The sequence below is a fragment of the Falco biarmicus genome, chromosome 13, assembly GCF_023638135.1.
Source record: "Falco biarmicus isolate bFalBia1 chromosome 13, bFalBia1.pri, whole genome shotgun sequence".
Classification (NCBI taxonomy): Eukaryota; Metazoa; Chordata; class Aves; order Falconiformes; family Falconidae; genus Falco; species Falco biarmicus.
Genome location: NC_079300.1, coordinates 9,752,708 through 9,767,370, shown reverse-complemented (window position 1 = coordinate 9,767,370; position 14,663 = coordinate 9,752,708). Strand labels below are relative to the sequence as shown.

The 14,663-nt window shown below is 53.5% G+C and overlaps 1 protein-coding gene and 1 long non-coding RNA gene across 7 annotated transcripts in view; both read right to left on the bottom strand.

The window, feature by feature from the left end:
* LOC130158302 (uncharacterized) overlaps positions 1-14,663 on the bottom strand; it is a 267,066-nt gene that overhangs the window by 23,666 nt on the left and 228,737 nt on the right. The gene's annotated exons all lie outside the window — the stretch shown is intronic.
* On the bottom strand, positions 12,864-14,525 carry SOX2 (SRY-box transcription factor 2). Its single transcript, XM_056358947.1, has one exon. The coding sequence runs from the start codon at positions 13,955-13,957 to the stop codon at positions 13,010-13,012; it is 948 nt and encodes a 315-aa protein (XP_056214922.1). The 5' UTR covers positions 13,958-14,525; the 3' UTR covers positions 12,864-13,009.

Sequence of the window (14,663 nt, the reverse complement as noted above, 5' to 3'; positions counted from 1 at the left end):
ACCCTCCCGCCCCCCCGCGCAGGGCTCCGGGCGGGTGCTTAGGGAGCCCGGCCCCACGAAAGACACGCGTGGGCGTGGGGTGCCCCCCTCCCCCTCCGCGGAAACCTGCGAGGTGCGGGGGCCGGGAGAAGTTTTATTTTGTTTTATTTAACTAGTTTCGCCCCCAGCCGGCGCGGCTTTCCCGGGCGGGCGCTGTCACCGGGGAGACCGGGGCAGCCCGGGCCGCATCGGCACGCTGCGTGTCCCGGCGGATTTTCTCACAGTTGCGGGAGGCGCAGACATGGAAATGAGCTCATTAGGGGGGGAGTGGCAGCCGCCCGGGCTCCCCCGCCCCCGGCCCGCCGTACCCCGGGGCTCCGGGAGATCTCTCTCCTCTGGATGTTTTTTTGGGGGAAGTCGCGGCAGTTTCATCCATCGCTGGCAGAGCCCCAGAGCGGGTGCAGTTAACCCTTGACACGCCGCAGGGCCGCTGCTGCCGGACGAGAGAGCCCCGGCGACCCCCGCTCCGCCCTGTGTCCCCCCAGCGCTCCCATGGGCCGCATCCAGCGTGCGCGGTGCTCCCCCCGCCAGGTGATGGCAGCGGGGAAAGGAAAGTTGTAAAACAAACGAATAATCCGGCAAGGGTAGAACGAAAAAAAAATAAAGAGAAAAAAAAAAGAAAATCAAGACTTTCCACCCACTCGAGAAGAAAAAGGCCTAAAGGTCAACAAGGATTCACCCACCGCTTCCCATGGCGCAGGCAGGGCTGCAGCCCCGAGTTACCGAACCTGGGTTTGTTTGGGGGGATTTCAGTGACCCCACCTGGTTTTCAATACTTTCCTCGCGTGGGCTCTTGCAAAGGAACAAACCCCTCACCCCACCGCATGTGTGAGGCTGGTGGCCGCGGCCTCGGGGACGGCGATGCCCCGCCACGGCCCGGCTGAGCGGATGGGGGGGGCGGGAGGGGGGCGGGGAGCCCTCAGGCACAGCACCGGGGACCCGCATGTCTGCGATGGGGGGGCTCCTGCCCCGGGCAGCTGTGGGAGCACCCCGGGAGGGAGCAGAAAGGGGCTTCGCCGCGCTTGCTGCGGAGGAGGATTTAGCTAGTTTGTGTCAAAAATTGCCAAAAAAAAAAGAAGAAAAAAAAAAACCTAACAAAAAGAGTGACAGAAAAACAGAAAAGGAAAGGGAAATATCCCGAATGCGGTGTATCTGCCTCATCTCTTAGGCCCCTCGGCAGCGCCCGGCTACGCGGAGGGGTGGGACACACCACCCTAACCCCCCGCCGGCGGGGCCCTCAGCGCACATCAAAGCGCGCATTGTTGGGGCTGGGGGCGAGCCGGCAGGACGGGGCAGGGGCTCGGCAGCGCTGCCAGCGCCAAAGTTCGCCAGATCAGCTCCTCTCCGCGGCATTGCCCTCGGAGGGGCCGGCGGGATCCACTGCCCCAGCCGACTGATCCCGGCCAGGTCGCCTCAAGCGCAGGGGAAAATCCCGCGCAACGCCCGAAGCGCGGAGCGCTCCGCAGAGCAGCGCGCAGCCCAGGGCCGGGGCATCAGGCCGGGAGAGGGAATGCGCGCTGGGATGCGCGTCCCGCACCCCACCCCCGCCAAAAGTCGCGCACCTTCTCCCTCGGAGCAATCCCGGGGGGATCCCTGTCCCCGGAGTCGTGCCCCACAACGCCGCGCCGGGCAGGCTCATTGCTGATGTCTCGGTGGAGCCGGGAGGGTTTGGGTCAGTTGGGCCGGACAAGGAGGGTCGGACAAGCAGGACCCCCCCAGGGCAGCGGGTAGCACATGGGGGGGTCCGCTGGGGGGCCCGTCCCGCCGCCCCCCCCGGGGCTAGCAGGCTCTGGCACGTTTCCTTGCCACATAACGGCGTGCGCAACTTGCAGTCACCTCCAAACTGTTGCAAAACAAACCGCCGGCACGTTTACAGGGCTGGCAAGACGGTGGAGAACCGCAGCGCCGAGAGCCCCAACGCCCCCGCCCTCCCCCCCCCCCTCCCCCCCCGCCGGCCCGACACCCCCCCCCCAGCCCGCAGCTGAGGGGGGGGGTCGGGGCTCGGAGTGAGCGAGGGGCGAGCGCGCCTTGGGCCAAGCACTAATTTGGTGTGTACGCTTAAGCCTGCCATGTGAAGTGCTGTATAGCAACGAGGGGAAAGGGGTGTACTTGCGACTGGAAGATTTAGGTTGTTGCTAGGATGTGAGAACAAAAAATCTTCAATAAGTCGGGGAGGGGGGAGGACGGGGCAGTGGGGGAGGAAGGGGGGTTACAAGGTTTGTCACAGGGAAAAGTGCAGACATCTGCTGGAACTTCCATATCTAAGCTGTTCATTTACAGGAGCCAACTTCTGAAATCTCCACAATTAGATCTGCATTGTTCTTTCTCAACAACACTGCCTAGAAAGAAAAGGTCTTCTCTGTCGGGGCCAATCCAACGAAGCGTTTGACGTTATTAAATAATAAAGCGATTGTGATTTACATTGTTGTTCAGAAAAAGGGCCAATTATCCACTGTTATGTTGCCATAAAGATCATATTAACTCGAATTAGTAATCAAACAATATGCTAGCGTTAAAAGTATAGAGAGGACAACGCGACCGGTCTTGTTCCATCCTCACTTTTCCTTGTAAAACTAGAAGCATAAATACACTTGAAAGAGGCGCAGAAACTTCATCCTTAACGGGAAAAAAGTGAGAGAGGTACCAGCGTTTGTGATTAATGGTCCCCCATGTTGCTTGTTTTTAATTAATTCAAAGCCATCCAAATCTCATATTGATTTTTCTGTTTGCAAATTAATTCTTCTTCTGAATATTATGGGTAAATGTTCCACGACGCTCCTCGAATCGGCACGATTTTTTGTTGATGTAAGGTTGGGTTTGGGATTGGAATTTTCGGGAGCTTTTTCGTTTGCGTTTGTTTGTGGGTGTTTTCTCTTTTTTTCCCAGAGCAATGTTTTTACAAGGCGTTTGAGTTCAATCCAAAGACGAGTCTCACCGCCACCAGAACGCAAACCCAGCCGCATCCTTGCACTCCAGCAATTTTCCCCTGCCATAATCAAATCATTATTTTTATTAAAGCAGTTATTAGGTTTATAACTCATTTGCCACTTAAATTTGTGCAACCAACCAAGGCGATCTAAATAGGTTTGAGTTGCCCCTTGGGTCCGGGATGTAAGCGGTAAGAAGGAGGATTAATTATGGGTGTGTGCAGCAAGAGGACACAAAGGCTATCAAGTGGCGCGGGGGAAGCAAGTGGGAAACCCGGAGCGGGGGGGGAGGGCAGTTCGCACCTCCCCCCCCCGGCGCTGCCGGCCACCCCGCGCAGCCTCAGCCTGGGAGGGACTGGGCACCCCCAAAGCCCCAGCCTTCCTTCTGTTACTATCAAGCTGCAACGGGGCGAAGGCTGGCGCTGGGAGAGCTCCAACTTGTTGGCAGTAAATAGGGCGCTGTCAGGTGATGATGCTCTGGCGCGTTTGAAACATCCCGAAAACAGAGTGTAAACGATCTGTATTTTTCATATAGGCGCATCGATATGATCTCTTCTCTCCCATGTAGACAAGATCCCTTCTTTTGTGCGTGGAATGACAACATCTGACCCCTGGAAAAGCGCTCCAGGCACCCACGGGCATCTGACTGTTATTTCTAATGTCACTTACTGCCAACACGTTTTGTTATCAGTTGGGGGGGGGGGGGGGGGGAAGGGGGAGTTTACTCGGAGCTCAGGTAATAACTGGTTAGCTGTCAACTTCTGCCGTTTAGCAGGATTCAGGCAAAGAATGCCTTTGCCAAACTGTTCCAGGAGCTGATGCTATTTGTTACCACGATTAGGGGGAAAAAAGAACTTTCACAGTAACATGGTTTTTTATAAGCAAACGCCGAGCAATTTTCCTCAGCGTAATGCATCAGCAAGTATATCCAAAAGAGCTTAATCTACTTCTTGCAGGATAGGTGCAAGAGGAATCAGCAAGGGCTGCTCCGGGATGCCATGAAAATCCCGGCTCATTGGCTTGGCCGCGATAGGACGAGGCACATAAAATGCGAGGCGGAGAGGGACAGAATCAATCAGCCCCCTTGGCTGAGGAGTGAGCCCTCGCTTTGGAAATAATTTCGAATAAAACTTGAGTAACCAAGTGTAACCATCTAGCTTCCTCTGAACGGATCGCCCGGGGGGGGGGGGCGGGGGGGGGAGAAAAAAGGAAGAAAAAAAACCCAGTGACGGAAATAAGCCAAGAAAAGCCAATCGACCGAATTAATAGGAGTGCAAAGTTTTTATCCTTGTATAAGGTTAATATATTAAGTCAAAAAGGAGACAGGTTATCTCTAAACAGGATTAATATGCGTTCATGTATAGGATTAGACCATCTCATCCATTTAAAAACAGTGCCACTCCTCCTCCTCATATCATTTTATTATATATATATTTAAAAAAAAAAGAAAAGAAAAAAACTTTCTCCGTTAGGAGCACTTGGAAAACGCGTTTTATTAATCGAGAGTCTTTTTTTTTCTTCTCCCCAATCAAATGCAACTGATGGCCCTGAATGAGCCGCCTTGTGAGGAAACGGGCCATTTTTAAAAAACTGTGATCAAAACAGACCTGTCTTCAGAGAGAGCACAGCAGATTTAAATGTTGGTCAAAAGGAGTCACAACTGTTCATTAAAAGCAAACCCTAACTAGTGCTAATGTATAGCCATTTTGTGAGCTCAGGACTGTGGAAAGAGGCGAAAAAAAGTCTGAGAGTGTGAGCTGATGCCGTGCTGGCTGGCAGTGTGTGGTCTATTGTAGGGAATGTGCTTTTTCCACTGAACAGAGAGCCCCCCTCTTTTATTCCCCAGCTCTACTGCACCTGCACTGGATCAGGGAGCTACTGCCATTCACCACATCAACAGAGAAGACATCTCTGACAGCACTCAATTCATTACATTTCTTCCTGCTTTTCAAACCAACACACAAAAAAAAAAAAAAAAAAAAAAAAAAAAAGGAGTATTGCCAATCAGTGCCGGGGGGGCAGGGAAGAAATCTTACAATACTTTATATTCGCCACTCATTTTGGATTTCATTAGTCAGAAAACTCACTTCTTAGCCAGTTACAACTTTTTCATTCTTCCTTTCTTTCTTTCCTTTGCTCAGGGGCTGCTGGAGGAAGGAGCTGGGGCGGGTGCCACCTCCCGCCCCGCGGCCGGGGCAGCTCGGCCCCCCGGCCCCCGCCAGCCGAGCGAGGGGCCGATGGCGGTGTCCCCAGGAGCAAGAGCCACAAGTTTATTCATAATTCATGGTAGCAGAGCAGCCTGCTCTCGGGAGACGGGCGGAGAGGAACGGCCCAACAGACCCAAGTGTCCGCCAGCACTCGAGGGGGGCCGCGGGGGGTTACGGGGGGTGCTGGGCCGGGGCCGCGGGCAGCTCCGGGCCCGCGGGGAGGGGACGCGCCGCCCCCCCGCCCAACCCCCAGCCCGGGGAGAAAGTTGTTATCGGCAAAACTTCCTCGAAGGGGGCTCCGGTGAATTTCGGGTTAGTTCGGTTTCTTCAAGAACCGTTTTTCAGAAGCATTTGCAAGCGAAAGAAACCGAGCCGAGGGGGTTAGATTCAGGTATTTGATCTCGCCGGATCCAGACATCTAATTAGAGTGGCCTCAGCGACTGAAACGGTGTTAATTCCCATTGTTCCCCGCTCAGATCCCCTGGCCCTCCACCGCTGGGCTTCTCTCCTTTTCAAAATCCAAACTAAAAATCTTTCTATTTGAAACAAACAAAAAAAATTAAAATTCTGTATTCCCCCCGTTTCTGGCCCATTTTCCTCTATCGCGAGCAAAAGCAAACACTCCTGGGTATTTTTTCTCAGACGCTGGCAAAGAATCACACCCCCTCAGTGGGCTCTTAACAGAAATAAATCACAAGGAGCTCTTGCCTACCTGAAAAGTAGGAGGAAATCCGATTGTCTGGTTTCGGGTGTAATGTGTATATCGATAAGGAAGACACAGCCGTCTCAGAAACGGGACCCAATTAATCTATGGTTTTCTTTACATCAACCCCTGTTCGGATGTGTGCTTTGGAAATATTGATTCATGTGACAGGAAAGTCGCAACTACTGTGTGTGTATAAAGTGGGGAGGACACGGAGAGAGAACCCGCAGCAATGCAAACCCCACTCGCGGGAGAGCCGGATTGCTTTTTAAGCTAAAACTAATAATTTCATAACTGATTCACATTCAATCTGGCGCCGGTGACGTCACGGGGCATTAGCATACGAGGAGGGATGAAGCCAGTGTGGCTGGAGTTGATAAGGTGCCTCCTGAGGAATTCGCTGCTTGTTTTAATACATTAATTATTTCTCCGTCTTCAGCAACTTTTGCAATTTGTAAGAGCTTAAAGGAACCATCATGCCAAGAAATGCCAGGACACGTCGGAGAGCTTCTCCCGTGGCCCCCGCGACCCTGGCAGGAGCCCGGCAGACGGGGACAGGGGGGCCGAGCCCCGGCCCTGCTGCGAGAGCCCCCTGCGCAGCCAGCGGCCCGCCCGCGCGGGGCTGCAGGGCTCGGGGCGGGGAAGCCGGCCCCGCCGCCGGGCGGCCCTGCTGGCCCGGGTAAGCTCCGCTCGCCCGGTCGGGCCCCGGGAGCTGCCCGCAGGAGGGGCGGTAGGGCTGCAGGATCAGGCCCGCAGCCTGGGGGATGTGCCCTGGCACCCCTCCGGAGGCGTCCCGCGGGAGCAGCTCCGCAGAGGCCTGATTCTCTGCAGCACACACACACACCCGCCTCCCCCCCCCGCCCCGCTCCGTTAATCACGACCTTCCTCAAAAAAAGCGCCCATATTACGTCATGAGCCCTAACCGCTGCGGAGATGATGGGGTCACCGAGGTCCCGGGGCGGGGGAGCCCGCAGAGGGCCGGGCCGCCCCTCCCGCTCCCCCGGGGCAGCGCCCCAGGGCCCGGGTCTCCGCCGCCTGCCCGGGAGCCAGCCCGATGCCCGCCGCCGGGGGAGGACGCGCCTTGGGGGGCCGAGGAGCCGCGGCCCCGCTCTGTGCCTCGGGGTTGGCCGGGCTCCCCCGGGGCTTGCTGTGGTCTCGCTGCCCCCAGAGCCTCTGGGAACCGCCGGCATCGCCGCTTTGGTCCCACCGAGCTCCACCCGCCCCCCGGGAGCGGCCTGGCAGGCCCCCGCCCCGTGGGGTGCCCCACAGGGACCCCCCCAGCTGCGGCCCTCTCGCTCCTCTGAAGGAGTCAACGGGTTGCCTTGGAACAAGCGCTCGGTGACTTCAGTCTGAAACGCACTTGGAGGGGGGGGAGAGGCTCTTTCACCGGCGGGGGCGGGGATACAAACAAAACACATCAAAACCCTAAAATATTTTTTTTTAAGAAAATTAAATAGGAAAAAAAGACATAAAAACACGCTGTCCAAGCTTCTCTGTCTACACGGCAGAGAACCTGCGAGGCGGCGCGCCGCACTGATGCCCGCAGCCGGAGTTATCGCAGACAAACTCCGGGAGAAACTTGCGCTGCCCCCCCCCAGCCGGGACCCCCAAGCGGGCCCCCCCCTCCTGCCAACAGCCCTTCGGGCTCTCCCGCGGGACAGAGGACCGGCGGGGACGGACCATCCCCCTCAGCAAGTGTCCGAGCCCGGCTCGCTACCAACCGTGCTAAATTGTAGTGAAAAATTGCAGCTCGTTTCGGCGCGCCCCCTCCCCCTGCACGCACAGGCGCACACGGACGGACACACGCACACACGCACACGCACACAGAGAGACACACACGCACACTCACACACACACGCGCGCACACGCGCGCACACACACAGAGGCGCGCACCGGGCTTAGCCACAGCAAACCCGCTGCACAGCCCAGGGGCAAAGCAAAGCTCACAAACCATCACGGCAAGGTTGGGGTCTTGCCTTGCGCCCTTCCCGCCCCGCTCCGCCCGCCGGCTGGCACCTGCCCCGCCGGCAGCGGCGCCCAGCCCGCAGCGCGGAGCGCAGCCGGCCCCGGGCAGAGGCGGCCCCGGGCAGAACCGGCCAGGCGCCCGCAGCGGGGCTGGCGGGGGCCGCAGCCCGCCCTCCCGCTCTGGCACAGCCAAACGTGCAGCTCCGAGAATTTCCATCCCTGGGTTCCTTGTCTTTTCAGCTCGCGAGTGAAACAGCCCCCACACTCACTTCACCGCTGCACGTCCTCGCCAAGGGAACCGGTTCCTCAAAAGCAGAACAGTACCGAACTTCTGGCGGTTCCCCGTGCCATCGTCAGAAAAACTGCTTTTAATTACCAAAACTAAAATAGCGCTGGTGCTAACTAGCCGGCGATCAAACCGCAATCAAACTTCAATCTCTGAGCAGTTAGCTATAAACTGTCAGCAATTGAAAAGTAAACCTGGTGCACACAAAGGCTCTGTTTAATTTTCTTGTTGTAATGGCTCTAAATGAGGACCCCATCACTATGCAGTTAAGCGGTGTTGCTTGTCCCCCTGAGGCGCTGATCAGTTCTTTTTAATGTGAGAAAACTGGCAGCTCGAAGCCCGTCAATGGAGCTCCCACAACAAAAGTCCTGAAAAGCTGAATGAATTGGGTTTGTAATTACTGCTTCCCTCTCCCCCCTTGCAGCTTATCTCTTATTCATTCAACATATATTATTGTCACCTAATCGCACACTCCCAAGATTTTTTTTTTTTTAGTATCTACTACTGCGGACATGTTTGTTGTAGAAATTAAACAAAATAATCCTCCCTTCTCTAGCCCCCCCCCCCAACAACAACAACAAAAATGCTGAAACGACAGTGTCAGGCGAGGCTGGCAGCATTTTGCATATATCCTCGGAAATCTCGAACGCAGCGAAGCAGGCTTTAGGCTTTAATATTTGAGTTAGATCAGGATTTAAATAATTGAAGTGTATCTAATCACACCTATCAGTAATGGGCCTCTTTCTTTCTGTGGGACCTATATTATATACTATTAACTTGCTGAGCTATCTACCTCCTATTCGGAGACAGATATACACGTCTGCTGCCCGTTGAGGACCAGGAGGAATTAATCTTGCGAGAGAACACGCTGCTGCGGGGATCACCGCCACCCCTGATGTCCCACACGGCACCGGTGGGCATCTCAAGGAATAAAAATATCTTTTCAGCCCAGAAATGCCCGATGGCACCCGGCAGCCGCTCGCCCCGTGGCCGCCCGCCGCGGGCTGCGCCTCTCCCCGGGTCCCCCGCCACAAGAAGCTGTCGGTTGCAGAAATAAGTACAGCTATTACAACCAAATCTACTAACAGTCTAAATAATTAATTGAACCATTGCACTTTGACCCTTGGAAAGTCCAGTAGGGACCCGTTTGTAGTAATAATACCCCCGAATGAGCCCTTGTCAAATATTCATTTAGTGGTTAATGTGAGCGATTTCCCCCTGGGACAGTCAGTAATACCAGCTTCCCAGCTTTGGCAAGAAACCCTGCTAATCTACCTCTCCAGTTCCGCAAAATATTTTAACACCCCAGTCCTTAAAACACCGTAAAAAAATCACAGGGGAAACTATAATCTTATCCTTGGGTTCATTTTGGCTCTGTAGAAGGTTAGCGAAACGTTACGCTGGCGCTCTTGGACTGAGCATCACCCTGGCTATAAAGCACACAACAACAGCTCACGAGAGGGAAAACAAGGAGAACCCAAAAGGTCTTCAAAAACCAAAATAAAAACATATCCACGAGCTCTGCGACACGTTTCAGCTGCCATAAGCGAAAGCCCAGGATAATGGCTTAGGTGTAAATGGGGTTACTGAATGTGTTGAATTTAAAATTAGCAGCGGACAATGGCGTTCCTCCAAGTAACACTAAAAAAAAATATAATAAAATCGTTCAGCTGTACGTGTAAAACGCTTTGGGTTATCCTCTCTAAATGGATGGATGGATGGATGGATGGATGGATGGATGGATGGATGGATGGATGTAAGGAATCTGTCCAAGAGAGATCAGGTTTCAACCACATATATTCCACATCGTACTCCGAAATCTAAGCTTAAACAAATTGCCCATATAAAAAGTTGCTGAATTCACTAAGCCTGAATATGTGGCTTAGTGCCTTTTGTTTAATGGTATTAGCTCGCCTTCTCTATGTGAATTGTAAAAGGACCAACATTTCCAACTACCCCCCTCGAATATTTTAGTTAGCACTTCAAAAAGGGGCCAGGTTTTATTGCTGTTAATTGGCTAAGATTCCCTTCTAAAAAATGGAATCGCGATATCGATTGGGCTTTTATTCCTGGTTCTCTTTTCTCCGCGAGGCGAGCGGGAATGTGGGCTCGTTACCACGTGAATAATCCCCAGACGAATTGTAAACGCTCGCAGCTCTGAAAAAGAATATTTTACTCGTTGCCTTAACGTAAAAGAAATAAGAAAGAGTGGGAATCTGCAGGAATCGCTGTGCTTCCCAAGTACTGCGACAGTGTAAAAATAAAAGGGACAAAGGGAGCTGAACTACAAAACAAGGCAGCGAGCAAAACTCCACATCTCCTACTCTGGCATGGTTAGTTTTCATCTGGACACCAGGCTCCAAGGATGGAGGCCAGGGCTGAGCTTAGGAAATAGCACTACCAAATAAAAGCCACAACCAGGCAGGTAACTTTTTTTTTTGGGGGGGGTGGGTGGGTGTTCTTTTTCTGCCTTCTTCCTCCCTGAGCTAAAGCGAAATCCAGTGACCGACAAAGAAATACTAGAGAGAAAAGCTGAGCAACACTTGCCCCCATTCCAGAGTGTCCACTTTGTGCCTTGCCCAAGCCAACCATCACATCCTTTCCTTGCCATGCACGACACGCCATTAGCAGAAGACACGACCAGTCTGCAATCACAGTGCCCCCCGTTTCACACCCCTTTTCTTCTTTCCCCAGTTATTATTATTATTAGCATCTCCCTCACGCGCGTTTCCCAAGGGAAACCGGAGGCCGCGTTAGCAGCACCGAATAAACGTTGGGGCTCCAAGGGGAGGACCAGGGGCTGTCGCAGGGGTTGCTCAGCTCTGCTGCCCGCCGACCCCTGCCCGGGCCCGGCCCGGGGGCGATGGGTCCTGCGGCCGGCCGGAACGCGGCCCGCGGCCGGAGCGCGCAGCAGCGCCGTGCCCGCTCCTCGGCCGCTGCGGTCGCGACTGTACAAAGTAAAACTCTACCTGGCACGGATGGCGGATCTCTCCTCCTATTTGGCGGGCGCCACCGCTTCTCTGTGGGGTTTGTGACCGGCTGCAGAGAGTGTCCGAAACGGGGCTACACCGCGCTGGCAATTTAAGAAATAGGATTCAAGAAAGAGCTGTGACAAAGCGTGAAAGCCTCTGGTATTCGACGGGTTTTGTTTGTTTGTTCGCTTTTTGCTGTTTCTTACCTTTGCCCGGCCAAGCCCACCCCCACCCCCACCTCTCGCCTCCTCCTGCGCTGCCCAGAAGCCAGGAGAGGAAAGTTTGGGAAGTCCCGAACAAAGGGAGCGGGGAGCGCTCAGCCCCCTGCCAGCGCCGCGCCGCAGCCGCAGCCGCCGGGCTGGCCGCTGACGGTTCCCAGCCACGGAAGGCCGGCTGCCCTCCTGCGTGCCCCGGCGGGGGAAGGCACCGTCGGGAAAAGAGAAGAAGACATTATCTGCATAGGCAAACCCGGCGCCCGGCCGCCGTGCCCGGGCCGGGCCCCGCTCCTGCGCCCCGCCAGCCCCCGCGCGGCCCCGCCGCGGGCAACAAGTGGGCACAGGCGGCCGCGGCCGAGCCCCCTGCCCGCCGCCCCCGGGGGGGCAGGGAGCTGGGAACCGGCGTCCGGCACCGCGTCCCCGTCCCCCGGCAGGAGGCACGGGCAGCTGTTCCACCAGAGCTATCCGTCCTTCTCTCTATATATACATACAAAAAAATAGTCCTGCGTTACATATATCGCTGCATTATTTATCGTACTCGGCCAGCTACGATGATACCTTCTACTGCATGAATTATTTAAAAAACACCTTGCGTTACAAAAATAAATCCAAGACTCAAGCGGAACTTCAGTGTCCATATGTCAAAAATTTATTTATCTCAAACTGTGCATAATGGAGTAAAAACTTAACTTGAATATGTACCTGTTATAAGGATGGTATTAGTTCAAATATATATACATGGACTGTCGGCAGACTGATTTCAAATAATACAGAGCCGAATCTTTAAAATACAACTACGGAAAATGAGAGGAAAAAAAAAGAACTTAAAATATCATCACAATAAATTTACAGAAATATTACAAACCATAAGAAAATATTTCAAACACAGTAATTTCAGGTTGGTATTTTTTTCTTTTTTTTTTTTTTTTTTTCTTTTCTTTGAACAGGATGAAGTCTGGAAACAAAAAGTTATTATAAATTAACAAACGGCGTGTGAACCTGCATGGCAATTTTTGCTTTTTAACAAGAAGTAAAAAAAAAAAAATTTAGTACAATCTAAACGTTTGCCCTTTTACAGCAAACCAAGCCCATGGTTCGCAAGTACTCATCCTACCTTTTTTGTCTTTTGTACAATTTCTAAAACAATTTAAATGTCCAAATGCTGTAAAATAATTTCCCTTCCTCCCGCAGCTGCAATAAATTCAGCTGCCAAATCCACAATGCTCCAAGTAGACTCTGTTTTTAAAAAATAATTGGCAAATTCGCGAGTTTAGTTTTTTTTTCCTTTTCTCTGTATTTCCAATGGACATTCTGATTGCCATGTTTCTTTTGATAAATACTGTACAAAAGTTGCCTGCAAATATTAAAACATTTTCCTCTTCGCTCTTTGAGTCTAGCTCTAAATATTATTGGTAAAGACTTTTGCAAACTTTCTGCAAAGTTCCTACCGTTTTCACTAGAACTTTTTAAAAGTTTTGTGTAGTTGCTTCCCCTCCGAGATCTATACAAGTTCCTTGTCGATTTAATTTCTGCCTCCCACCCCCCACCCCCCCGCCCCGCGTTTTCTCTGTACAAAAATAGTCCAAAAAAAAAAAAAGTCCAGAATTTCTAATAAAAGTTTTTGTTGTTGTTTGTTTGTTTAGTTTAGTTTTCCTTCCCCCCCCCCGCCCCCCCCCCTCCCCCAGCCCCTTTGTCTTACATATGCGATAGAGGGAGTGTGCCATTAATGGCTGTGCCAGGAACAGGTGCACTCTGGTAGTGTTGGGACATATGAAGTCTGCTTGGGGCAGCTGGTTCTGGTACTTCAGCACCTGGTAGATACATGCTGATCATGTCCCGAAGGTCCCCAGCTTGGCAAGGAGCCCTTGAATGAGACGAGGAAGTGACTACGGGGGGACTGGAGCTGGATTCCGTCTTGACCACCGAGCCCATGGAGCCCAGGGTCATGCCCGGGGTCCCTTGCTGGGAGTAAGACATGCTGTAGGTAGGCGATCCGTTCATGTAAGTCTGCGAGCTGGTCATGGAGTTGTACTGCAGGGCGCTCACGTCGTAGCGGTGCATGGGCTGCATCTGCGCCGCGTTGTGCGCGTTTAAACCCGGGTGCTGCGGGTAGCCGAGCTGCTCTTGCATCATCCCATAGCCTCCGTTGGTCCAGCCGTTCATGTGCGCGTAACTGTCCATCCTCTGGTTCACCCCAGCTCCCAAGGTGGCCCCAACCCCTACCCCAGTCGTCATGGTATTGGTGCCCGGTGCCAGTAAGCCCCCTGGCAACGTGTACTTATCCTTCTTCATGAGGGTCTTGGTTTTCCTCCGGGGTCGGTATTTATAATCCGGGTGCTCCTTCATGTGCAGAGCTCTGAGCCGCTTGGCTTCGTCAATGAAGGGTCTCTTTTCCGCCTCGGATAAAAGTTTCCACTCCGCCCCGAGCCGCTTGCTGATCTCGGAGTTGTGCATCTTGGGGTTCTCCTGGGCCATTTTCCGCCGCTGCCCGCGGGACCACACCATGAACGCGTTCATCGGGCGCTTGACCCGGTCCGGGCTGTTCTTCTGGTTGTTCGCGGCCGAGTTGGAGTTGCCCGTGCCTCCCCCCGAAGTTTGCTGAGGGGCGGGAGGTTTCAGCTCGGTTTCCATCATGTTGTACATTCAAACTACTTTTGCCTGGAACCAGCCTTGAGCAGAGAAGCGAGGAGCAGCCGCAGCGAAGTCCCGAGCCGGACCTTTTTTTTTTTTTTTTTTTTTTCCTAGGGAGGGGTAGGAAAGGGGGGAGGGGGACTCCCCAAAACCACACTTGGATCAAGATCAGGATCTTCCTCTTCGCTGATGGATTAATAATGCTAATAACTGCTATTATTACCGCCGGAGCCTTGATTTTTAAAAACTTCTTCTTCCTCCTTTTTCCCTTTTCTCTGCCTGCCGCGCTCTCTCTCTCTCTCTCTCCACCTCAGTCTTAAAGAGCCAGCAAACTACTTTACCCCCTTTTGCAAACACACACACTCTCTCTCTCTGCCTTGACAACTCCTGATACTTTTTTGAACAAGTTAATAGACAACCATCCATGTGATGGGGGCTTGTCAGGGAATAAATGTGTTCGCCCCGGCCAATCAGCGCGCGGCGGCTCCGCCACTGAGGACAAGTCTCTACCCCTGGTTTTGCATGAAACGGGGCGGGGGCTGGGAGCCGCCGGGACGGCGCGGCGGGGAGGCGGGCCCGGAGGCGGCCCAGGCAGCCACTGGGAAGCCTTTGTATCGCCCCTTCCAGCAACAGGTCACACACGCCTTTTGGAGGAAGTGGGTAAACAGCATTGTTGCTACGTGGTGGGGTTTTTTTTGTGGGTTTTTTTTTGTTTTTT

Bases quoted from the DNA above. Each gene is read 5' to 3' on its own strand.
- SOX2 (XM_056358947.1), bottom strand. From the start codon at position 13,957: ATGTACAACATGATGGAAACCGAGCTGAAACCTCCCGCCCCTCAGCAA.